The 26,258-nt window shown below is 51.7% G+C and overlaps 1 protein-coding gene and 1 long non-coding RNA gene across 8 annotated transcripts in view; one reads left to right on the forward strand and one right to left on the reverse strand.

The window, feature by feature from the left end:
• Positions 1 to 758: 758 nt before the first annotated feature.
• On the reverse strand, positions 759 to 9,762 carry LOC101675109. Of its 4 annotated transcripts, none has more exons than XR_001177499.2 (4): positions 5,243 to 5,904; positions 2,955 to 3,150; positions 1,023 to 1,209; positions 759 to 810 (listed from the first exon to the last, which is right to left on the reverse strand). It is a non-coding gene; the product is annotated as an uncharacterized LOC101675109 (long non-coding RNA). The 4 variants fall into 4 exon arrangements; XR_006608586.1 differs by lacking the exon at positions 759 to 810 and adding an exon at positions 8,785 to 9,762 and having other exon boundaries at positions 907 to 1,209; positions 5,243 to 5,524; XR_006608585.1 differs by lacking the exon at positions 759 to 810 and adding an exon at positions 6,342 to 9,761 and having other exon boundaries at positions 907 to 1,209; positions 5,243 to 5,524.
• A 105-nt stretch (positions 9,763 to 9,867) lies between these two features.
• Positions 9,868 to 26,258, forward strand: part of ADAR (adenosine deaminase RNA specific) — a 36,618-nt gene continuing 20,227 nt past the window's right edge. Inside the window, exon 1 of one of the 4 annotated variants that reach the window (XM_045086848.1) lies at positions 9,868 to 9,976. Coding sequence is in view for 2 of the 4 variants with exons in the window: in XM_045086845.1 (XP_044942780.1) it covers positions 25,141 to 25,155 (15 nt within the window). In the remaining 2 variants the exon portion in view is untranslated. Of the gene's footprint in view, positions 9,977 to 10,319; positions 10,467 to 25,013; positions 25,156 to 26,258 lie in introns of those variants that run through there. The other 3 variants (XM_045086847.1, XM_045086845.1, XM_045086846.1) reach the window with 3 other exon arrangements.

A 26,258-nucleotide genomic window follows, 5' to 3' on the forward strand; every position in this document is an offset into this window, starting at 1 on the left:
CTCTAACCTCCTAAGACGGATGCTGATGTCGCGATCTTCAGCCTTTCTTGTCTCCTACTGTGTATATTGTGATACATACACGTAGCTCATATTCTGTACTTTCATGGACACGAGACCAATTTTTAAGGTCACAAATTTTCCCTCAAGCAGAGCTTTTCCTGCCTCCTACAAGCTTAGGTATTTTCAACATAGTTAGTTCGAAATACGCGATCCTCTCCGCTGTGACCAGATCACTCCGCCACATGTTCACACACGTGTCGGTCGACTTCTGAACATTTGGGGTATCTTAGTTTGTTGTTTGTTGCTGATTACTAAACTAATTCTTCTGCGGCCAGAGGATATTCTTGGTTTGATCTCAGTCACTCAACAGTGGCTGAGTTGCTTTATGGTCTAACATGTAGCCAACTCTGGTGAATGTTCTAGAATGTTCTAGTACTTGAAACACTTACCTGCTGTGCCTGGTCTTCAGTCCTCCGGTGAAGGAGAGGCTGGAGCCTCCCACCTCGATGAGCCACTTCTCTCTTTCTCCCGTTACTATCACTGTTACTGTCTTCTATACTCTGATGGTTTGTTCTTAGGTATTTACGAATTTTATACTGTTACAACTTCTTAATGAACTGACCTCATCATCATTATGAAATATTCCTCTTCAGGGGTGCCTGGGCGGCTCAGTTGGTGAAACATCTTTCTTTGGCTCAGGCTGTAACCTTAGGGTCCTGGGATCCAGCCCCGCATGGGGCTCTCTGCTCAGCAGGGAGCCTGCTTCTCCCTCTGCCTCCTGCTCCCTCTGCTTGTGCTCTCTCTCTAGCTCTGTAGAATAAATAAATAAAATCTTCAAAAAAAAGGAATATTCCTCTTCATTTTCTTCTATCTTGCTCTTGACATTAGAATCTCCTTTATGCAATATTAGTGTTACTATATTTATTTCATATATGCTAATCAACAGTTAAACCCATTTATTACTAGTATCCTTCATGGCACTGTTCAGTTCTAGAGTTTCTATTTGGTTCTTTTTTAGTCACCTGTTCTCTCCTGAAATTGTCCGTCTTATCATTTAATTTCCGGAACACAAGAATTAGTTATCGTAAGTCTGCGTGTGTTGACTCTAGGACCTGCCTCTCCTGCGGGGCTCTCTCTTTATCGGCTTCTCTCCAAGGTTTGGGTAAGGTGCCACTGTTCTCTAGGTCAGTTTTTCATTAAGTGCTGGACCTAATGGGCAAAAAAGGTTAGAGATCATTTGAAGCATTGGACTGTGTTCACCCAGAGAAGATTTACGGTTGTTTACAGAAGGGGTTAAGGTAGGGACAAACCACCTAAATAAGCCTAAGATTGAGGGCCGCCTGGGTGGCTCAGTCGGTCAAGCGTCTGCCTTCGGCTCAGGTCAGATCCCAGGGTCCTAGGATTGAGCCCCGCGTGGGGCTCCCTGCTCCGTGGGGAGCCTGCTTCCTCCTCTGCCGCTCGCCCTGCTCATGTTCTCTCTCTTGCTGTCTTTCTGTCAAATAAATAAATAAATATTTTTAAAGATAAAATAAACCTAAGATTGGGAGACTCAAGCTGGATTTGTCTTTGTGAGGGGAGGCTGTTTTGGCTCACTGTTCCTCCTGGGGTCCAACAGGAACCCTGGGATGCTTACCAGGACCCCTTCTCACCGAGGAGCCCTGGACTCCAGGTATCACCTCCCTGTGAAACTTCCAGAAGCTCTTCTCAGCTTCTCAGCTTCAACGCTGGAATCGGCTCACGTGGGGCCAAGCGTCGGTCTCCCTCCAGGGGACTCCCTCTCCTGCAGCATCTTGGCCGCACGGGCTCTGCTGTCTTGGTAGTTTTCCATGCTTTCAGACAGACCTAGAAATCCTTCACCCACCCTTTTAATTGTGCTTGACCTGATACACTCTGGTTTGAAATAGGTTTGCTGGGTTTATCTACTCTCATCTACTTCAGTGAGTCTGAGAAAGGAAGCCCTTAAGGGCACCCAGAGGTATTTCTCGAACTTTCTCTCAAATGAAAAATTCTGCCAGTAATACCTCTGAGAACCCTCAGAAAATAAGAGAACACTCTGATCTGGCTCTCTCAGATGTCTTAACATATTTAGTAACGTTCCTGGAGGGCTGCTGAGAAAGGCCATTTCAAAGGCTTTTCTTTGCCTTCATTTGGTCTCTCCCAAATGACCAGAGCGAGAATGTCCGCGCCCGTGCACACTCCCGCAGCTGGCAGCCGGCTTTCTCTACGCCTACCGACTCCCAACGCTAGGGGTTCGAACTCATGTTTATCCAACCTCAGATGACAGAAAAGAGTCACAAAAGTAAAACCACATTTACAGGAGCGCACATGAAGGGAATCCTCATTCGGTGAGAAATCACCATTTCTCTTTTTTTTATTTATTTGACAGAGAGATGGAGAGATCACAAGTAGGCAGAGCAGCAGGCAGAGAGAGAGGGAAGCAGGCTCCCGCTGAGCAGAGAGCCCGATGCGGGGCTCGATCCCAGGACCCTGGGATCCTGACCTGAGCCGAAGGCAGAGGCTTAACCCACTGAGCCACCCAGGCGCCCCTATTACCGCATCTCTTAAGGGGTTGGTGGTTTTCCCCGTAACTGTGTCTCCGCAATGCTGCTCCGTCTTTTGAGAACAGTCTCCCTCTTCAGCTTTCTTCATGACTCCCCCTCAGCCTCTTGGCCTCCGCATTCTCCAGAACCCATACCCTGGGCTGCAGCCACTGGTCCCCGGCTGGGACCGTGCCGGCACAGACTCCAACCGCACTCATGCAGGCACACCCGACCTCCTCCTCCTGCCAGCACCTTTCCTGTCCTCCGCCCCGTGCCACCCCACTGATGCAGAGTCATCAGATGCCAACGGACACACATGTACATGGACCCACGGACAACACAGGAGGGCGGGGCAGCTGACCCTCACGACAGAAGGAAAATAGGAGTCTGCAGCGAGGTTCCTCTGCTTCTTACCCAAGAGAGTTTACTGAGTGATTGAAGGTGTCTTTAAAGTACTCCCCAGGCAGACTTTCCTGAGACAGACTTCACATGGCTGCTTGGAGGCTGGTCCCGCGAGGCTGAGTCATCCCCGTGGCACTAAGTGGAGCTGGTCTGTGAACGCACCTCACCGGCTCGACTTCCTTCCCTGTCCGAGAACCCAAACGGACGTCTGAGGATGAGAGATTTGTGGTGTTCAAAACAAAAGACAGAAACGAACAATCGGACCACAGTCCTGTACTCGTCAGAAGGCGAGCACCGGCCCGAGAGCATCAGCCCTGCGTCTGGAGACTTTAGACCTTGTTCAACTAAGATACACGGTAACTTTCAAGTATAGCCCAAAAAAAAGACACGGCATGATTCCAGATCTTAAGAAAGAAAAACACAGAATAGGAAAAAAGTTTCAAAAAGAACTCAGGGGCGCCTGGGGGGCTCAGTCGGTTAAGCACTGTGCTCTTGATTTCCGCTCTGGTCGTGACCTCAGTGTTGGGAGACTGAGTCCCACGTCAGGCTCTACACCCAGCGAGGAACATACTTGAGCTTCTCTCCCTCTGCCCCCCTCCATGCTCTCTCTCTAAAATAAATAAAGTTTAAAAAAAAGAATTCAGTTAATCCAAAAATACTAATGCAAGAAAGAAAAAAAGCCAAAAACAAAATACATGGCACAAATAGAAATAAAAAAGGAAAATAGAATCAAAGACTAAATACATCAAGAATTACAATAAATATATGTGAACCAAAAGTTGAAAGTTACAAAACATAGAGTGTCAGGTAAGATTTTTCAAAAATCTAGCAATCTACGTAGGTACATCTAAAGCAAAAGAACTTAGAAAGGTTGAAAATAACAGCACCAAAACGGTATTCCAAGCAAATTTTCACTAGAAGAAAGTTGGTTTGGCCATATTAAGATGAGATAATATAAGGCTTAAGATAAAGAGCATTAAAGAATTCAAAAGAGATAACTGTGTATTGACATAAGATTTAATTATCCCAAAATCATAACACAATTCTAAATATATACGCACCTAATGAAATACATTCAAAATATAGAGTATAAATTGATAAAAAGTACAAGCAGAGGAGCGCCTGGGTGGCTCAGTGAGTTAAGCCTCTGCCTTCAGCTCGGGTCATGGTCTCAGGGTCCTGAGATCGAGTCCCGCATCGGGCTCTCTGCTCGGCAGGGAGCCTGCTTCCTCCTCTCTCTCTGCCTACTTGTGATCTGTCAAATAAAATCTTAAAAAAAAAAAAAAAAAAAAAAAAAAACCACACCGCGTGGGACAGAAACCGACAAATCTACCACCTTTATCTGTGGCTGGTGAGCCAAGCAGACACAACTTAACAAATTTCAAAGAAGAGTATTACAAAAACTACATTCTGACCACAATGCAACTAGATAGAGTTAATTTAAAATTCCTAGAGATTGGGGTGCCTGGGTGGCTGTTTGTCAAGCATCTGCCTTCAGCTCAGGTCATGATCCTAAGAGCCTGGGATGAGCCCCACGTCAGGCTCTCTGCTCAGCAGGGAGTCTGCTTCTCCCTCTGCCTCTGCCCACCCCCCCATTTGCACACGAGTGCTCTCTCTCTGTCAAATAAATAAAATCTTTAAAAATAAGAAAAAATAAAATTTCCATAGATTTTGAAATTAAATAACATGCTTTTTAAATAATTTATGAGTCAAAGAAGAAACTATAATAAAAACTTACATTTTATGATTTAATGATAATGAAAACAGTATCTGTCAAAACTTGTGGGATGGGTGCCTGGTTGGCTCAGGTGGCAGAGCCCATGGTCATGAGTTCAAGCCCCATGCTGGGCACAGAGCATATTTAAACAAAGAAACAAAAACAAGAAAATGAAAAAACCACAAGGGATATGAAAAGTAGTGCTCCAAGGGAATCTTATTGCCTTAAATGCTTTTTATATAAGGGGAAAAGACTAAAAATTAATCAACTAAGCACAAAAACTAAGCAGAAAACAAACAATAAACTCAAAGAAAGTGGAAGGAAGAGATAATTGTAAGGACAGAAACAGAAATAGAAAATGAAATAGAAAACCAAGATACAATAGAAAAAATCAACAAAGCCAAAAGTTGGTTCTGTGAAAAGGCCAATAAAAATAACCTCCACAATGATTTATCTAAGAAAAGAAATAACAGAAGATATGGATGAATAATTCATCAGTCCGCTTTCACTATAATGCGCTGTGGCAACTGACAAAATCCCAAATCTCATTTATTTTTTGCTACTGCATATTTCAACTACAGACCTATTGTCAGACGTTCCTCCACGCATCCTCTCTGTCCTGGGACTTCCCAGGCACAGACATGCCATCTTTGTGGGAGAGAGAAAGATCCAGAGGGCCAGGGCAATCACACAGGATATCTTTTCAGGTTTCTGCTCCCATAGATGCCGTCTGGACTCCAGTGACTGCTGGCTGGGCGGGTACATGAGGGGCCCCTCACACGACCGTAGGTGGGGATGTCTGGTCCTCTTCCAAGAAGGGGAGCCGGTATTGAGGGAACAGTAACACCGTCTACTACAAGCAATGCTGTAAGTGAAAGAGAAGAAATTAACTGCAAACACAGGAGAGACCAGAAGACAGCACTCCCAACGATGACATGCCAATAAACGTTCAACTTAGACGAAATGGGAAAATTCCTAGAAATACTACTACTTAAACCACTTCAAGGAGAAATAAGGTACCTAAGCACTCACAGACGTATTAACAGAATTACAGCTTATTGTGAGATCTGCGCCCGGGGCGCTCACAGGGCTCAGCCGCCCCCGGGGCAGCTCTTGCGCTTGTGCTGGAGCTCCAGTCTGGGCTCAGAGTTTACTTTAACAATAAAAATAAATACAAAATATTAAAAAAAAAAAAAAAGGGATGCCTGGGTGGCTCAGTTGGTTGGACAGCTGCCTTCGGCTCAGGTCATGGTCTAGGAGTCCCAGGATCGAGTCCCGCATGGGGCTCCCAGCTCCACGGGGAGTCTGCTTCTTCCTCTGACCTTCTCCTCGCTCATGCTCTCTCACTGTCTTTCTCTCAAATAAATAAATAAAATATCTAAAAATAAATAAATAAATAAAATAAATAAATACATGTCTTCCCACGAAGATAACGCCCATCCCTTACGGTTTTATACGTGAATGCTACCGAAAGTTGAAGGGAGAGAACATTCCCATCTTATTCAAATTCTCCCAGAGAACATATAAATAGAATACTCCTTGTATCATTCCTTGAGCCTTAAAACACAGATGAAGGCAAAATGAGAAAGGGAAATCACAAGCCCATGTTGTTCATTAATACAAACGCAAAAAACCTACACAGCATATAAGCTGAGTACAAAGGCATATAAGACTGGTCATACCTTATGGTTGAGTAGTTTATCCTAAGAATGCAAGGACAGGGTGCCCCGGTGGCTCAGTCAGTTAAGCATCTGCCTTTGGCTCAGGTCATGGTCTTAGGAGTCCTGGGATCAAGCTGAGTGTCAGGCTCCCTGCTCCGCAGAGAGCCTGATTCTCCCTCTCCCTCCCCCCGCTCCTGCTTGCTGTCTCGTGCTCTCTCAAACACAAAAAATCTTAAAAAAAAAGAAAAATAAAAAAAGAATGCAAGGATAATTTAATAGCAGGAAGTCTATAAATGGCATTTACCATATTAATATATTAAAGGGTGAGAAAAATATGATCATCTCAATAGCCAAAGGAAAAATCTGATTAAATTCAATGTCCATTCAAAATAAAGAATTTAAAAAAAAATAAAGAATTTTCAGTAAACTAAAAAAAAGAGGACCCTTCTTTCACAAAGGGGATTTACAAAAAGCCTCTAAAAATACTGCTCTAAATTTATGTACCCAAAAAACCTAAAAAATAATTATAAATTTCCTTTTCAAAATCAGGATGAAATAAAGTGCCCAAGTCAAGAAGGTCAAGAAGACATCAGCATCTCTACGGACGTTACACTAGAGGTCCTAACCAGTGTTACACTTTAAGGAAAATAAAAAGCAAAATGACTGGAACTGACATTATTTCCATACAATAATTGTTTATACAGAAAACCCCAATCAACAAATTATTAGAAAGAACAAATTACTAAAACCAATGGCAAACTGTTCTATCCAGCCACAATTTACAAAACTCCTACTTATTTCTACTTTATCTATAAACTATTACAAAGTGTCAATTTAAAGGATATCACTTACAATGGCAAAAAAAAAAACCAACTATGAAGTATCTAGGAATAAACCCAACACAAAATGTGTAAGATCTGGAAACAGAAAACAATAAACCTTCACTTGGAAGACATTCATGGAGACCCAATAAAAAGATAGCTATCCCTTGTTTATGAATTTGAAGACTCAGAATCATAAAGACATGAATTCTACCCAAACTGATCTGTATATTCAATGCAACGTCAATTAAAATCCCAACAGGGCCAGTGCATATGTCTGTGTGACTTGACAAGCTTGCTCTAAAATATGTATGGAAAAACACAGAACCAACAATAGCCCATTTATAAAATGAAGAAGAAACTTAAAGAAGATTCGCCCTACTAAATAATCGAGACCTTTTCTACAGCTATGGTAACTGAACAGTGTGGTGTGGACACTAAGTAAGCTATCTTACTTGTCCAGAGAACAGACTAAGCAGTTTAGAAACACAGCCGTCCATGAATGGAACGTTACTATATGACCGAGCTGACATGACAATTAGTTGGGAAAAGTGGGACTAGTGAAAAAAATAAACCTGGGTTGGGGGCGGGGAGACATTTGTGTGTAGAAAGCAAAACCATCAATTAAATTCCAGAGAGCATAAGAATTCAAATGTCCAAAACAAAACTAAATATTTTTAGAAGAGTAAGTTAATATATATTAGGATGGGGGAAAAAACCCAGAATATTTATAAACTCAAAATTAATGACATGAATTTGTAAGATGAATTTAAGATAGGAGGTGAAAAAACAAGGCACATATGAAAGAAACTTGCAACACATCTAACTAACCAAGATGTAGTATTCAGTACAATCCAGTTAAAAAAAAAAGGAGCAAAAGACATGAACTGGGTATCATAAAAGTGAGCCAAGGATGGCCTCTGCATATTGGCCCCCAGGTTACTCGTTTCTGTGCAGCACATTGGGGCTGGTAAGTTCAATGCCGGCCAGTAAGTACCAAGCGCAAATTTTTACACACCCGGTGTTTTCAACACGGCCCCAACCCGCAGACTTTTAGCCACCTGCGGCCGCTGGTCTGTCCTGCATACTTCTCGAAACTGCGACCAGCGCCTGCTGGTCACAGGGTAAACCCCGTGGTTATGAGGCCGCCACACTGAGGCTGCCCTTGGGAGCTTTCTGACCCAGAGACTTCCTGCAGGGCTGTGGCCCAAGGTCACCTAACCATCTGGCGACCTCCTTGCCCTCCTCCTCCTCTGGATGCCGGGGTCTCTGGATGCTCCAGCTCTGGGAGCGACGTCCCACGACAAATCTGTCAAGGCCACCCCGAGAAAGCCCGCATGTGTTACTGCCATCTCGGGGCACAGCTTCTTCCTTCCCGCGCCCTGAAAGCCCCGCAGCCCGGACACTGTCACTTCGGCGAAGAAGATGCAGATGCCCAGAGAACACACCCAATGCGTCACCTCGGGGACGGCCTATCAGGCTGGGTGAGACACCGTCTAACCCCCATCTCACTGCCCCAAAACGAGAAGTCTGGAGCAGCCGGGAAGACACGGACGTGGCAGAAGCGCAAGCCGGCACCGCCACTCGGAATAAAGAAGTGACACGACCACAGCACGCCCGACACGGACACGGCCAAGGCCCACCCGTGGCACGGCCGGGCATCACGCCCCGGGGCAGCGGTGGTGCAGGAGCGCCGAGAGGCGCTGTTCCCAAGGCAGCACCGTCGGAAACCGCGCAGACGTCCGGCCGCGGGCGAGCGGGTGAGCGACCGGGAAGCAATGCGAGGAACCATCCCGGGTGTGCGCGTCCGCGCCCCCACGGTCCCCACGAAGCCCAACGACGTAGCGGCAGGAGGTGCTCGCGCTCACGAGCGGGGCTGGGTCCCGGGAAGGCGGCCCCGGCGAGGCCCCGGACGGTGGAGCCCCGGACTCCGGCCGTCGCTCAGGTGGCGACGGCAGGACCTCGGGACGAGCCCCGCGGGGACTCTGCGGCGGGGACTCCGCGTCGAGCCGGGCTCCCCGTCTGTGCCGGCCGCGCCCCGAGGCCGAGCAGTGACCAGCGAGCACACGGAGCTCCGGGAGCAACGAGCCCGCTGTCCCCGCGGCGGGCACTTGCGGAGGCGGCCGGAGCGGAGCCGGACAGCCGCCTGCGACCGTCGGGGCGCGGACAGCAGCGAGCAGCCGCCCCGCCGCCCGGCCGCGGAAGCGGGGAAAGCGGCAGCGACGAGAGCGTCGCGCGAACCCGCGGCCGCGTCCCTGCTCGGAGCCCGGCGGGGCTCGGCGCGTGCGGTCGGACGGGGAGGCCCGGCGGACGGGGTGTCCACCAACGCCTCCTGCCGGGGCAGCCGGGGCGCGGGGCGCAGCTCAGGCGCGGAGAGCGCGGCGGGCCGTCCCCGCCCGAGCCCCCGGCGCCCCGCGTTACGGCGGAACGAGCCGTCCGAGCGCCCCGGCCCGGGGACGAGGCCCCTGCGCCGCGGCTCTCCGGAGCCCACGGGCCTCTCAGCGCGCCAGGCCCCGGGCGAGCGCGTCGGGAGCGACCGCGGACTCCCCGGCCGCCTCCCCAGCCCCGCACCCGCGCCCCGGCGAGCCCCGACGGCAGCCGCAGTCACAGCCGCGCCGCCGCCGGGCGGACAAAAGAGGCGGCGGTCACGTGGGGCCGCCCACGCCCGGCGCGCCGTGACGTCAGCACCCGGCGACCGGCCATTGATTCCCGGCGGCGGCGGCGGCGGCGGCGGCGGCGGCGGCGGCGGCGGCTACGTGGTGGGGCGGGCGGGGAGGGTCCGCGGCCGTGGCAGCCTCTGGGGTCGGGCCGTGGCCCGGAGGATCCGCGCAGCCGGTAAGGAGCTAGTTCCCTTCTCCGCGCCCGCTTCCCCACCCGAGCCGCCGAGGGAGAGGGGCGCCGGGGGGGGGGGTGCGTGCGCGTGCGTCCGGGCGCGTGCCCCGCGTGGGCGCGCCTGTGGGCCCGGGGGCGCGCGCGGGTGCTCGGGCGCGCGTGTCCCCGGAGCCCAGCGGCTGGGCACCCCCGGCGCTGCTGGCCTGGGCGCGGACGGCGGCCGGACGCGGGGCTCCCGGGGCTGGTCCGGGGCCGCGCCGCCCCGCGCCTCCGCGCCGGGACCGCCTGCGCCCGCTCCGCAGCCCCGGGGCCGCCCGCGCGCCCTGCGTGCCTCCCGCGGGGGAAGGCGGGGGCGTCGGCCGCGGACCGCCCGCTGCGGGTCGCGGCCACCGCGCGGAGCCCCGGCCGGGCCGTGCTGCAGGAGGCCTGGTTGCGTCACCGCCCGGCCCTGCGCCCTGCGTGCGCTCGGCGGCTCCTCGGGCCGCGCCGGAGGGTAAGGCTGCCGCAGGCGCCGCGCGGGAGGTCGGACGCGGGGGCTCGCCTTCCCGCCCGGGTGCCGGTCCCTGGGCGCGGGGAGCTCCCGCAGGCGCTGGGCCGAGGCGGCGGACGCTGGGCTGCCCGGCCCGCGGACCCGCGCGCGCGGGCCTGTGCTGCTGCCGGGGAGGGGGCCGGGGAGGTCACGGGAGCGCCGGGCGCAGGGGCGTCGGGGCGGACGAGCGACGCTGCCGCTTCTCGCCTTGCCGGGGAGGGCGCGTTCCCGTCGCCCCCGAGCCCCCGAGGAACCAGCAGTCGCGCGCTGTCTGGGAGGCGGCGGAGGAGTGGAAGCGGGCGTGGACCTGGGGGTCAGGTCTGCGGTCTGCCGTCGGTGTAACGCTCCGTGAGTTACTGAACTCCTCGGCCTTACTGACCAGATGAGGTCGTTCCTTCGACCTGGCAGGGGTATTGTCAGAATTGGAGTGTCCAGCGGTGACGGGTAAGGGCACGGGACCCAGACGCCTGAACTTGCTCTCGCTGAAGGCTGCCCGTGGGTACAGCCGATGGAGACGGGGGAACTTTCTGCTATTTGGGTCTTTGCTATTTTGCCAGATGTGATGAAGCCGACTTGGGGGGATGGTGGGCGGAGGAATCTCAAAATCCGTAATCTCTCCACTGAAGACCGCATAAAATTTTACAACTGGAAAGAGAGGAACGCCTCACTTAATTATAGCTTCTCTTTATTGAGCACTTGCTACGTGCCTGACTCTGTACAGAACCCTTTACATCAGGGCGCCTGGGGGGCTCAGTTGGTTGAGCGTCTGCCTTCAGCTCAGGTCACGATCCCAGGCTCCCAGGATCGAGTCCCACATCGGGCTTCCTGCTCAGTGGGGTCTGCTGCTCCCTCTGACCCTCCCCCTCTCATGGTTTCTCTCTCTCTCATTCATTCTCAAATAAACAAAAAATAATAATAATTTTAAAAGAACACTTTACATCCACTGATTTAAAACCTTCAGCAACCCCGTGCAATAAATAAGCGTATCCCCACTGTTGAGATGCAGAAGTCTCGGCCAAAATCCCAGCCCTAGTCAGTGGCAGAACTGGAACTGGAATCCAAGCTTCTCAGGCTTGACTAGAGAACTAGCCACGTGAACCTGGGGTCACAGGACAAGGGAGGCACAGGCAGAGCTCAGAGGGCCAGTATTTGCTCAAAGAATATTTCAAATTGTTCAGTGATAAATTATCTTTTACATTGTACCCAGCAGTATCCAGATGTGAACCGAGATTTGGCCTTTTCACCCAGAGAAAAGGAAAGGCTCACGGGCACACAGTGCTGGGGCCGTGGGCACACAGTAGGTGTTTGGTAATTACCTTCGGAAAGAATAAAAAATCTTGAGGTATTGTTATTTCTGCCAGAACGAGACTCATTGCTTAATACACGAAGGCTTCCTTAAGCTGTTCTTATACGATAACGGTGTTATACGAGCATCTTTCTTATTCACGGATTTAAAGATTAGAAGGTATATTTCAGACCAGACTGCTGTTATTACCTGGGACCAGCTGAGTTTTCAAACGTGCAGAGGGTCCGAGCCTTGGGCGTCTGTAGCGATTTCTCGAGGTCGCTACAAACCACACAGCAGTGTGTTTTGCTTTAACATCTGTTAGAATTGGACTGTAATGGGTCTAGCTGCCTGAATTAAGTTTTCTGGAGAACACTGGGTGATTGGTGTAGGGTAAAGAGTTCAAAATGTTAAGTTTGTGGCAACATTTATGACTTGGTCGAGACCTGTGGCTGGTGTGCATCCATGTGGGACGGTAAGCTGGTTTCAAACAGAGGTGTCCTTGGTGTCTGTGATCAGCTGTTCCGTGTTCTCCGAAGATGACTTAGGGCCCCGGAGTGGGTTATAGAAACTCACAGGTTTATGTTACTCATCCATGTAGACTGTAACTTAGACCCCGCACCCCCCCCCGACTTGTCATTGCTGCTTCTCTGCCCTCCCGGACGCCTCGGAGTCCCCATCTCACTGTCTTTATCAGACTTAGTGGAACAGCGTCTCCCACAACCTGTTCCTGTGCCCCATCACCGCCACGTACACAGCGAATCTCTTTCCGCAAAAAAAAAAAAGGGTCTGTCCGTCCAGTTGCGAATGGCAGAAACCAACCATAAACTGATGACAAAAAAGAGTCCCCCAGCCACCTGTGGTCACGTAACTGGGAGACCCAGAGACGAGCTTCAGGTCTGGCTAGATCTAAGGTTGAAGGAATGTCAGGAAGACCTTGCCCTGCCCTTTCTGTGTCTCGTTTTGGTTATTGCCTCATTTTCTCCTGCTGCTTTCTCTAGACATGCTGAAAAAGCTGAGCCCCGGCAGCCCCAAGCCGGTGACTGTAGGGTCCTCATCCGCATCGTAGACTAATGACAGCGGCATCACTAGAGACAGGGATCCCGTGGCTGGCCAGGGCTGTGTCACAGGCCCGGTCCTATCCCTCCATCACCGCACGGGGTGACCACTGTGTGTGCGTGTGCACGCACACGCCCTTAGCCCGCCTCTCTGAGGCCCTTCCAAAGCCTTCTGACTGGAGCGAACTGCCCTGATTTTGTGTGTCTGTCGAGTTGTTGCCATTGTCGTGGCTCTGACCCTGAGCCTCCTAACCCTTCCCGCGTGGCAGCTGCAGCCGCCCTCCCCCCCCCCCCCAGTTTCATCCGACTGACTGCCTCCCGGGAGCCGTCCGGGACCCCCATCAGTGAGTTAGGCCCCTTCTCTCCTGTTCGTGGGTAAACACCCGGACAGAGCCCTGCTGTAAAGCCGAGCACTCCCAGCCCAGGTTGGTGTTATTCCTCCTCTTAAAGTACGTGAACCAGCTGAGACCTGTGGTTTGTTGACTGCACGTCTCTCCTCGTTGGAGCATCAGCTTTGTGAAAGTAATGAGGAGAAGAATTTTGTTTCTCTAGGACCTAGGACAGTGCCTGCACATATTTGTGCTTAATAAATGTTTATTAAATGAATGAATGACGATCTGCCCACAGGGAGAAAACACTGATGTCATGTTGGCGAGGACTCCAGTCTGTACGACAGACCACGTTCTCACTGTGAATTCTGTAACCCGGTACCGCGGGCCCCCCTGGAAAGGCAGAGGCACTCCCAAGGTCCCTGCGGACGCCAAGACTCAGGCCCCGCAGAGCAGCCACGTGGAAGTGCTTCCCTCCACGCTTAGCCCTTTCTGAACCGTGACGGTTTGTGTGTGGAGGTTCTTCCCATGGTTTGAGTCCGTTTCCTGGGGCATTTATTTTTAAAACATTTATTTGAGCACCTACAGTGTACCAGGCACTGGTCTAAGCCTTTTACAAATAACTCATTCTTCAGCTGGAGTTTTGGGAATAAGGGTTGTGAACTTTAAAACTTCTTTTTTTTCTTCTTCTTAAATACCAAAACACTCAAGAAAGTCTAAAAAAATCCCAATTAGAGGGACTCCTGGCTAGCTGGGTCAGAGGAGCAGGCAACTCTTAATCTTGGGATGCGGGGGGGCGGGGGGATTCTAGCCCCATGTTGGGTGTAGAGATTACCTAAAATCTTTGAAAAAAAAAATCCCAATTAGAAAATTCCGTGAGCAGTGAGACCCCTCTGTGCAGCCCCTCTCACCCCCCAGAGGTGTACGCCTCCTTCTCGGGGAGGGGTTAGTGCGGCCGTTGAAGAAGTGAAATTAGATCTACGTACCCAGGTGTGTATACACGGTATGGACATAAGATCTCGCCATGTGTCTGGTCGTCTGGTTGTCACCCAAGTGTCTCCCTGCTCTGCGTGCCCAGCCACATGCCTTCTCTCCCCTCCCGTGGCCTGGGTGCCTCCACTGCACCCACCAGTGGTCCCGGGGACACGGAGCCACCCAGCCAGGGGCGTGGGGGCGGCCATCAGGACAGGGTTGCTCGGGTGCTGGTCATCCTCTACAGGGAGGGCCCCGGGCCTCACAGAGCGCATCCGTCCTCCGGGGTTGCTGTGCATTCCCCCAGGAACCCGTCCATGCCACAGCCACTCCTTTTGTTTCTTCTAACACAGACCAGTAGTTCTGGTAGCGGTGGAGATTTGGGGGAGGGGCTAGCGTGTGAGCCCATACTTAACCTCCACCCACCTGCTGTGGGGCACAGAGCAGGCCAGGTCCTGACCCACTTCCAGAAAAGTGAGCCCCACGTCCTCTGCCACGCCCAGCGCTCCTGGTGCCTGTCCCCACCTGCCTACCCCAGGACTGGGCACTTCACCTAAAAAAGGAAAAGCTTCACTACATTGTCTGGCTTTAATTTGCATCTTCTGTTATAATTAAGTTTGAAATCTTTTTGCATGTGCTTACCATTTTTTTTCTATTTTTTAAATTTTCAGTTATTTCTCTATTCACCTAATTGCATTTAAGTTATTTTTTTAAATAAATTACACAAATGCCCTAAAAAACCTGAATATTTGCTCATGATAAAAACAAACAACTTTATTTGCTGTGGATATTTTTCTAATTTGTTGTTTGCCATCTACTTTTGGCTTTTTCATTAAACATACAAAACGCATTTTTCATTATTCTGTAGACAAATATTGTACTTTTTGATTTCTTGCTTTGCTTGTAAGCTTTAAAATGTTTTTTCTTCATTCTGTATTCTAGTATCTTATGTTTTGCTTTTTTATTACTTTAAGATGCTAATACTCAGTTTTTCTAATTTTAAAATATTTGATGAAAATATTGTGTAATGTCTTAAATAAAATCAGTTTGAATTAGATGAAGGTCTGTGCTTTATTTTATGTTACACTAGTGTATGTATCATATATTTTTCCATTTTAAAGTAACTTATTAACAAGTCAAAGCCTGTTGTATGCAGCTGAGGTTGAAACACATGTGTGGTTCTCAGAATTGTGTGTTCTTAGCTGCACAGGCAGCGTTTATCTGCGGCCGCCGGTCCGCTGTAAGCAGCTCTCTCGTCCCACCGGCAGCTCCTCGATGGGTAGCCAAGACGATGGGTTTAGCCCCTTCCAGTTCCTCATCCCACTCTTTCCCTAAAGCTCTTTTTCATTATGATATAATTATGTACCGTAGACCATAAATGTTCCAATGAATACTGACAAATACATACCCATTTAATCACCGTCCCAATCAGGAAAATAGAACATTTCCATCACCCCAGAAAGGTCCTTCCTGCCCCTCCCTGGTCATCCCTGTCCCCAGAACTCTGCCGTCCCCACGGACTGGCTGTGCTGCTCTAAAACCTCACGTAAGTGGGATCCTACAACACGCACTGCTCTTGCCCTCTGCGTGGACACGCATCAGTGTCCGCGCGCGCCATGGGATGGACCTTCGGTTTGTTTCCAGCTTACGGCTTTCAGGAGTAAAGCTCTGAATATTTTTTTCTTCATTTTTATTGAGGTATAAAGCACATACCATGAAATTTACGGCCTTAGCATTTTCAAGCGTACAGGGCAGTCGCGTTACCCACATTCACACTGTGAAGCATCCAGAACTTCCTCTCTTGCAAATCTGAAACTCTACCCATTAGGCGGCGGCTCCCCCCTCCGGGTCGTACGTACCCCTGGCTCCGTGAGCGTCCTCATGCACGGCTCCTCATGGCCCTGTCTTTGTGTCTTCCTCGGGAAGCGCCCGGCAGTGCAGGTGCTGGTTTGAGGGTGGTCGTGTGCTTCGCCTCGGGAGGAAGCGGCAGCCTCCGGAACGGTGACTCGGTTTCGCGTTGCCGCCAGCAGCATGTGAGAGTTCCAGTTGCTCCATGTCCTCACCCGGTTGAGAGACTGGGACTCTGTTCATTTTAGCTCTCCCGGCGGCGGGGGGGGTCTGTGGTGTCTGACGGTGCTACCACATTGATGTTTTTTTTTTTTTTAAATTTTATGTATTTATTTGACAGACAGAGATCACAAGTAGGCAGAGAGGCAGGCAGAGAGTGAGAGAGAGGAGGAAGCAGGCTCCCCGCGGAGCAGAGAGCCCAACGCGGGGCTCGATCCTAGGACCCTGGGATCATGACCTGAGCTGAAGGCAGAGGCTTTAACCCACTGAGCCACCCAGGCGCCCCCCGCATTGATGTTTTAATCGTGTGTTTCCACGGCTGCTTCCGTGACCAGGCTCTGAGCTTCGTAAGGGCAAGTTTCATGCCGTTTGTAGTTATCTTTTCATTCTTACTGACTCCCCCTATTTTGGGGGTGATAGATACTTTCTAACAGAAAAATTGAAAATTGTAGGAGACTAAGAAATGAGTGAAAGTCCTGGTAATCCAACCCGTCCATGCAGGTCGGCGTCTTTCACGCACGCTCTCACCATGGGCTCGTGGGTTCCGGCCTTGGTTGACTCGGCCCCTCCGCAGGGTCCCAGCCCGCCCGGCACTCTGTCATCTCAGGGCATTGCCTGGCCATGGCAAGGGACCTTTGCCACAAAAAACCCAGACAGCTTATTGTGTGTTCTTGGCCAAAACTGCCACGTGTCATTGCCAAGAAAAGCTGAATTGCTGAGAGAGGTCGTTGGACTCAGCACAGTCCGCCCTCTGCGTCTGGGGAGGAGTCTGGCCTCGGGGAAGCGGGCTGTCTCCGGGAGGAAGGGTAACTGTGGGGCAGGTGGTCAGCAAGCCCTGCTCCTTCTGTATATTGTCTTCCGAAGCGAAAATTGTTCTGTTCACTTACTATGATTTAAACATTTGCCATGGTGTTAACTCTGTAAATACCACTTTTGTGTGTTGTAGAATCCATGGCTCTTCCAGAATCCACATGACCATGTCTCCAGCTGGAGACATTAAAGCTGTTTTCAGTTTTTTCCCTGTTGTAAACCATGCTATAGCCAACATGACTTTTCATACTGGATTTCAAATTCTCTTCCCCAAGGTAGATTTTTAGGATTTTATTATTACGTTTATCAATCATGACTAGTAATAGAGTTATAATTTTTTCAGTAAGCTCCATGCCCAATGTGGAGCCCAACATAGGGCTTGAACTCATGACCCTGAAATCAAAACCTGAGCAGAGACCAAGACTTGGACCTTCAACTGACTGAGCCACCCAGGTGCCCCTAAATTACATTATTATTAATAATTGTTGTTGACTATTAGGTTACGAACATTTGAGACATTTGACACACAACGTCCAGCTGCCTTAAAAACCAGTGGACGCCTTCGCTGGTCTTACCACCGGTGTCGTCGAGAGTCTGCCTCTCCTTTCCTTCCCCCCCTCGTTCTTTGATCCGGTCATTGGTGTGTGCTCACCCCCCAGATGTTTGCGGAGCACCTTCCATTGCCAGAGCACTGAGCTGGGTCACGGGCGTATGAGGCTCGCGTGCTCAGGACAGACAGACATGAGTAATCAAACGATCACGCAAACGTGTAGCTTTTTAAGTAGCGATAAAGACTACAAAGAAAACTCTCCTACAGTTATGGGAACTATAAATTTTATATGCCTTCTGCCCTCTGGCGTAGGGACAGGGCTTGAGGAGAAAACAGTGTGTGACTTGGCTTTTTCAAGGCAGCAGGAGTGCTCTGCGGCCGTTGGACAAACAGAATGGAACGTGACTTTAGTGAAGTCTGATGAGCGGAGGTTTGGCGGGGAAGTGGGGCGCGCGGCACACCTTGCTAGGACCTTGGGCCTTTATTCAAAGACCAGTGGGTAGCTGTGACGGGTTCAAGGTCGGGAGATGGCGATGACCGGATCATATTTGAGAACATTCTGGGTAGGGCCAGAGCGGATTCCTAGAGTCCAAGGCTAGATTGTGAAGGTTAGCATCGGGTCCCCAGCCAGCACTGAGTAATCTCATTTTGCATTGCCAATTTTGTGAATGGAGACATAGACCGTACTATGTCATTACTTATGGGTGTGGTTGAATGTTTTCCCAAGTATTTCACAGGCTGTCATACTTGTGTGTGTGCAAGTGTCTTGTTACTGGCCGCGGTTCCAGCGGGGACAGCTCAGTGTCGTGGCCCAGGGCACCTACTTTGGAGCCAGAATGCCTGAGTCGGAATCCTGGCTCTGGGAGCTGCTGGCTGTATTACCTTGAGCAACCTCTGTGGCTTTGGTCTGCCTCAGTTTCCCCTTCTGCAGCATGGGGTCTGCAGTAGTGTCCCTCTCTCCCCGGTGACGGTGGGATGCAAGGCTGGAGCACGGTGCCGGCCCCGTGAGCTCTGCGTCTGTTCACGTGTGTGTTTATGAGCTTGGCCTTGCCTGTGTGTTGTAACAGTGGCTCCCCCCCTGGTTTTTTTAATACATTTTTAAACATATTTTCAAACAATGTCATATTTTTTGAAGTACGAGACTTCTCTACAGTGAGCAGAGCCCTTCTCCCTTCTGATGTCTTCCGCTGCTATGAAGTAAGTCATACATACTGACTTTGTTTCTTAGTGTTTTTATTTAAATACAGATAATCCTTTAATCCATTTGTAATTTATTCTGGCTTATTAATATAAGGCAAGTCTCTAAATAGATTTTTTCCCCCCAAAAGCCAACGAATTGGCTGAGCTCCGTGTTTTGACACCCCCTCCCCTCACGGCTGCTTTTGGCTTCCTTCCTGCCGCCCTGCCTACATTGGACCCGCACACACACTAGGTCTGTTTAGGGAATGTGGTTCTGCTCTGTCCGTCTGTAACTCCATTATTGTTCGATACCAGGACGGCCGTGAATTAATTAGTGTAACTGTCTTCTTTGCGGTCACTTGGTCAGATATGCTCCCAACTGCTCTAATCTCTTCAGAAATTGCAGTAAACCATTCTGCGTTCAGCTCTTGCTGGCGTCCAGAAACTGTCCTGCCGTCACGTGTGGGGTGGGTGTGCCTTCTGTCTCAGACTTCTTCAGAAATTTATACTTCTCCCCACATAGGCTGCTCACGGCCCTTGAGATTATTCCTGGATGTTCTCTGCCCCTTTTTAAAAAATGTTTTATTTGCTCTTAAAAAATACATTATTTTTGTCCTACATATTAGGAAGAAGTTGTATTTTGTATAGTTTTCTTATATCCAGCCATATTCCTTGACTGCCCTTCGTCTCTAAAAGTTTTTCATTCTGCAATCAATTAGAGTTTTGATATTATCTGCACATAGTCTGTTGTGGTTTTTTTACTTTTATCTCGTGTTTCTGTTTTCCATTATATGCTAATTTCTAAAACAATTTTGATACCATATTTCTTTCATTCCAAGACAGTTGAGCACAGAACACGCTACCGAGTCAATAGTAGTTTTGGGGGGCTACCACATGAAATTTTCCACACGTTGTAATTCACATTATAGTATCAGAAATGTTAGGGGTGCATCTCAGAACTGAAGAAATAAAATAACAGTAGAATGGCAGCCCTCCGTATTTTCTCATTCTAGTGGGACTGTCTAACCAATTTTAGATACGATATTGGCTGTTGGTTTGTTGTTCTATTTTTTCAGATGAAACAAAGTATGCTAATTCTGCTGGATGGTGAAGGAAAGGTGCGCTGTTGGCTTAGCTAGCGAGTGGAGCTAGGGCTGCGCACATGTCTTCTCTGACCGCGCACACGTCCTCTCCGACAGCCAGTCCGTGTCTGCATTCTGCCCCGGGTGCCTTGGATCCGCAGATCCCTGGCTACAGGGCAAGGGCTCTGCTTGTTTTGCAGTGGGAGCTCCCAGACCATCCCTGACCATCAAGGACCGGATTCGTTCCCCAGAGCTGCGGGGCAAATCACCTCAGATCCGGCAGAGTCCCAGAGGCCAGAGATCCAAAATTTCTGCCACTGGGCCGAAGTCACGGTGTCCCAGGGCTCGCTCCCACCAGGGGCTCTCGGCGAGAACCCCTTCCAGTTTCTGGGTGCTGCCTATGTTTCTTGCCTTGTGTCTGCATCACTCCTGTCTGCAAGGTCAGCCTCCTCAACTCTCTGTCTTCTCACCGGCTCCTACTCTGTGTAGCTGGTATGTTTGTGAACTTGTCAATGCTGAAGAAAATGTTTTTAAAGACCTATGTTAGGAATAGCAAAAGCCTTTTTCATTCCCTTTTTGAATAACACTGTGGACACCTGGAAATGCTCCAGTTCAGGGTCCCGAGAGTGCGCTGAGTTCTGCGCGAGTCCCACAGCCTCCGTCCCTCCTCCCGTCCCCAGTGTCCTCCTCAGTCTCTATCTAGCTCTACGGCAGCTGGGAGAGGAGACGGGCAGAGCACATTTCCTCTAAGACTGTTACGAAGACAGCATTAAAAACTGCTCAGTTAAGACTAGAGAGCTAAAAGAAAAAAGTAAAGTCAGCATATCATTTATTTAGTAAATTGGTCATTCAAGGAATTGGCCGCCTGGCAAACGGCTGTTCAGCAGTTGGCTATTGGGGACATCAGGCTACTCACCCGGGAACCGTGCAGGGCTGAGGGCAGAGGCTGAGCCTGCCTAGCCCCGGGCCGCACCTGCCCCTCTGCCTCCTGCAGACCATGGAGATGGGGCATTATGCCTGCAGGAAGCTGGGACTAAGCCCATCCACTTGCAGGCCGGGCCCCAGGGATGAAGAGAAGGCGAGAGAGAATGGGAGGTCCCCCCTTCGGACCCTGACTCCGAGGAGCCCCAGTCTGGGCCAGTAGCCAGACCAGCAAGCAGTCATGCGCCCTGTGCCTGGCGAGCCTCACATAGGAGAGGCAGATTAAGAGAGTTTGGACTTGATGCATAAAGTCACAAGAAGGTCATCTTTGGGGTTCTAGAAGACTAAATGTGTGTTGATGGCTTGAACTTCCATGTGAAATATTTAGCACTGGCCTGGCAGCCAGTGTTCTTACATGGTTTGGCTATTGCTAACATTGTGTCTTTCACGTATGGTAACACTTGCTCTCAGCTAAAGGTTGGTAAATACCACTTTTCTTTCATTACTGGACACTTTTGATTGGGTACAGTGGGTTCCTGCTGTTTCAGGGGCTGTTGGAGACCTCTGTGTCAAGTCCTGGAGGCGTCTCTTACCATAGCTTCCGAAGCCAGTCTGGTGACCGAGCCCTGGCGTCAGCGCAGACACAGCTGCAGAGCGCGGCTCAGCGGTCGAGCGAGTCACCAGCCCGCGTGCGGGAAGCCTCACGGGCTGTCAGAGCAAGTGGGCTCGTTGCGGGGAGCCCCTGAGAGTGCCGAGACGGTGTTCATGCGGCTGCTGCGGGAGCCGTTCCAGTGAAGCAATAAATCTAGTGACGAAGAACTGAGGGGGACTGACAGCAGAGGCGGGCAGTGCAGGCACGCCCCGAAGCTCTGCGATTTGCTTGTCATGGATTAAGTAAGAGTGAAGAACAGGACTTTATTGGGGCGCCCGGCTGGCTCTGTGGGTTTACCGTCTGCCTTCGGCACAGGTCATGATCCCGGGGTCCTGGGATTGAGCGCCGCATCTCGGGCTCCCCGCTCAGCAGGGAACCTGCTTCTCCCTCTCCCTCTGCTGCTCCCCCTGCTTGTGCTCTCTGTCTGTCAAAGAAATAAATAAAACCTTAAAAAAAAAAAAGAACAGGAGTTTATTTTTGTGTATGCCCTGTTCTGAAATGAGGCCTAGTAGTTAAAAGTAACTTAGTAATTTGTTACTTTTTAAATAAAATGTTGCAAGTTAAGTAGCAAACACTTGTAGGTAGGACATTCTTGAGGCATGGCTGCTCTGAGCAAATATTGAAGGAGTTCGCAGGCGTCTGCTTTCCGGAAGGGACGTACATGGTTCCACTGGGCGTGGCCCGAACCCGTGTAAGGTCTGGCTGTAGGAGACGCCGGGGTCGGAGGACCGCTGTCAGTATGCACGCCGTCCGGTTATACGTGAGTAAATGAATCGGTTCAAAGCCAGACTAACGTTTATATTTAAAAGCAAAGATAACTGAGATTGGAAACTAAATAACGCATGCTTCCCGGTGCTTGGGGGCCCCTAGTGGCCCGGAACCGAGCTCGGCATCGGCATCGCGGAGTGAGGGGCTGTTGTGCACACACGGTATCCTGGGTGGTAACCCTGGGGTAGGCAGTTGCTGGCCAGGAGCTCTAGGTATACGCACGCAGGGGAACTCAGCAAGTGGACCCTCCTGGGCCCTAGAGGGGGGCGTTGCACGTTCACGGTGCCTTTATGCTCAGAGGAGGCACAGGAAAGTTCTGTACTGGCGAATTAACTGCAGAGGATTGCGGGCAGTTCATTCCCATTTTCTGATATTTTCTGCAAATGACATGTTACTTTGGGTTCATTTTTTTTTTTAAGTGCTCCACATAGTTTGTTGAGTCCCTACATGAGAACAGGACAGAGAGTGACATCAGCACCTCACCACTGAGTGGGAGGCTGCAGGGTGGCGGTGGGGGGAGCCAGGTGCTGTCAGGGCAGAGGCTGGGAGCCCGTGTCCTTACAGGCCCTCACTGACCCTCCGGAGTGCGTGTCCCCTTCTGCTGCAGCACTGCATCCCAAGTCAGGGCCAAAGGGACGCAGGTGGTGGTGGGGGCTGCGACTGAGGCTTTTCTAGACGCGCTTGTAGAAGGGCAGAGTCTGTGGGATTGTTTAGCCACAAGGCAGGAAAACAGACGTAAGACCTAACACGTTTCACTTACGTGGGAAGTAGAACCCAAGGAACAGGCTGGAAGAACAGTAGGGAGAGCTTGCGGCGATTTCTAACCTTTTCAGGTGAAGTGTAGCACATCCTTGCACAAGTGTGCATAAAGCACAAGTGTGCAACGTAGTGGACCGTGGGAACGGTAGCCAGCACCCACGTTAATAACTAGAATGTCACCCACACCCGGAACATTCCTTCTGAGTCAGAGGCCCTCCTTCTTCCCTAGAGGTAGTCCCGTCCTGGCTTTGACGCAGTGCCTGCAACGGTCCCCGCTGGTTTGGGACTTCATGTACTGCGGACCAGAGAGGACGCGTGTGACCTCCTCCCGCGCCCACTGTCATGTTTCGGTAATTACCCGGTAATCGTTGCGTGTGGTAAAGCGCTGTCACGCCTGCTGCTGTAGAACATCCTGTCATCCCTTCTACAAGCCACCCTTCATCCGTTTTCCTTTTCACGGACTCTGGGATGCCTCCAGGCTGGGAGCTGTTAGGAATAAGGAACTGAGCTCCACGCACACGCAGCCACGTCTGGAGGTGGAATTGCTAAGAATTGCATGTGTATCGTCACACCTTCCTCCATAATGGTAAACCGGTTTCCTGTGGTGATCGGGAGTGTTCTGCCACCGCCGAGCTCCCACCTGGGCTGTCCCCATGGTCAAGGATGGTCAAAGTGCCTGTCTGGGGGATGGGCAGTAAGTCTCTGGGCTTCTGAACATTTCCCCCAGGCAGTGAGAAGTATTGAATGCTGTTTTGTAGGTTTGTTGATCTTTTCAGTTTCTTCCTTGGACGTTCCTGTTCTTTCTACCCAGGGTCTGTTGGTCAGCTAGCCAACCCTGTGAAGGGCGCTGTCTGTGGGTTACACCTGTTCCTGCCTGGAGGAGAAGACTCTTCGGGGCAGATACATAAGCCAGTAATTCACAGCATTGCCACCATTCTCAGCCGCCTTTCCCCACCAGGGGGGCATTGTTCCCAGTGTTTTCCACCTTCTGCAGCGCTCACTAGGTGCTTTGGGAAGTTCTCTTTGGTGACGAGTCATTTTTGGAGGATGGGGGTAGGTGCTGAGTCATGGAGAAGCACAAAATGAGGAATGGCCAAGGGCACCCCCCCAGGCCAGAGTGGACTGAGGCTTCCCTGGAGGTGACATCTTGATCAAGCAGGGTTTGAAAGACTGTCTAATCAGGAGTGGAACAAGTGCGTTCCAGGCCAAGGAATAAATGTGCAAAGGCACAGCGGAGAAAGCGCACTGCACTGGAAACGTGGAATCGGGATGTCACACGCTGGAAAGGGGGGATGGTGGAGAGAAGCCCCTGCGGGAGCTCAGGCCGGGAAGGGCCACCTGGTGAATCTCACAGGCAGTGGGGAGGAAGGTGGGTAAAACACAGATGCGGTTCTCGCTGGGGACGGCTGGGGACGGCCTATCCCTGGGACTGATCTCTGGCACCAAGCAGAGCAACCGTGTAAGCCTCTCAGAAAAGCAGGTGCGTTTCCCTCTCGGAAGTCAAGAAGGAGTGAGCCGGGGGGGCTGCAGAGTGAGACCTGGGTTTAGAGCGCGGTTCAAGCCTCAGGTTCCACATCTGTCGTTTGGGAATCATGTCTACCTGGTGGAGCTGGGGCCATGGGGGAGGTGGTGCTTGGGAAGGGCTTAACCCCTGCCGGGAGGAGGAGCGGCCTGGACCCCGAGCGGTGTGGACCCCGAACTGAGCCCTGCCGTTGTCCGTTCTGGCTCGTTTCTCACACGCTGGCAATGTGCGTAAATGGTCCACCGTGGGGACTCGTCAACTGCAGAGACCTGCCCCCCGCCCCGCGACCGCCGGAGGCACCAGTGCTGGACCCGGAGGCAGAGGCCTGGGCCTCCGGCTGTTTCCGCGGGGCGGGGGCGCAGCGGCCCCTCGCGCTCCGGCGCTGGGCCCGGCCTGCACTTACGCCGCTTTCCGGCGGACGCGCTGTCGGGGCCCGCCCTGCGCGCGGGCATCGGAGCCGCCGGCGGCCGCTGCCAGCCCCGCCCCGCGCCCCGTCGAGGGAAGTCCTTCCGCAGAAACGAAAGCGAAATTGAAGCGGGGCCGTTTCCCCGCGGCCGCGCGCCTGTTTACCGCGCTCGGGGCGCCCGGCGTCTGCGCGGCGGGGGCGGAGCCGCCCGGGGAGGTCGCGCCTGGGGGCGGGGGCGGGGGCGGCCGGCACCGCCCAGGACATGCGTCGCGGGCGCCATGGACCCCAGGCAGGTAAGCCGGCCGGGCCGCGCGCTCCTGACCCCGCGTGCGCTGGGGCTTCGGTCGGAGACTCGGGGCGCGGGGCGGTTCCCGGAGGTCGCGTCCCGCCTGTTGACTCCGCGGAGCCGAGCCGCGCGGGGCCCGCGGCGCCGCGGGGGAGGGCATGCGCTGGGGGGAGGGTCGGGGCGGCCCCTCGGTCTCTGCGGGGGCCCAGCGCTAGCGCTCCCGGGAAGCCGGCTTCACTTCCCCGTCCCCTCTCTGCTGCCTTCCCACTTCCTTAAGGCTTCTGGGAAGCGAAAATTAGCCTCTCTTACTTTTAGGAGCAGGTTTGCGTGCGGCACAGCTGTCCCCATCGTTGCCAGGACCTGGCAAAGCCCAGACGCCCTTCGGCGGACCGCCCCAGGCCAGAAACGGGAAGGGGCTCCTGATGCCCCCGCGGAACTCCCCAGTCACTAGGCCAGGCCGGGAGGCTGCGCTCAAAAGACTGCGTACTCCTGGGTCCCTTTCCTCGATACCATGGGAAGAGCAGTTCTGGGGGCCCGGGAAGCAGATGGTGTCCGCCCGAGCCTGGGTGTGGGGGAAGGAGCTGACTGCAGAGCGCGGGAGAACTTGTCCGGGAGATGGAAATGTTGTGTGTCCTCGTGGGTGGTAGTGACAGGGCTGTACGTCGTGCTTTGAATCCTTACAGTCAAAACTCACAGAGTGTGGGGCGCCTGGGCTGCTCAGTTGGTTAAGCAACTGCCTTCGGCTCAGGGCATGATCCTGGCGGTCTGCGTCCAGTCCCACGTTGGGCTCCCTGCTCAGCGGGGATCTGCTTCTCCCTCTGCCTCTCCCCCTTCTCAGGCGCTCTCTCTCTCTCGCAAATAAATAAATAAAATCTTTTAAAAAGACAACCTCACAGAGTACACAAAAAGGATAAACTTTATGTATGTAAGTTATACTTCCCTTCTCAAAAGTTACATATTTTTTTTTATTCTCCTCTTCCAAAGGATTGGGGGGCCCCTGGCCTGAAGAAAAAGCCTCACTTCACACATACCAATATATCACTCAGTGGAACCCATATGGTACTGGGGGGGACAACTCAGCTCTGGATCCCAAGCGTAGGAGACTGGGTG

This window comes from Mustela putorius, unplaced genomic scaffold (genome assembly GCF_011764305.1).
Source record: "Mustela putorius furo isolate JIRA1106 unplaced genomic scaffold, ASM1176430v1.1 tig00000997_pilon_pilon_pilon, whole genome shotgun sequence".
Classification (NCBI taxonomy): Eukaryota; Metazoa; Chordata; class Mammalia; order Carnivora; family Mustelidae; genus Mustela; species Mustela putorius.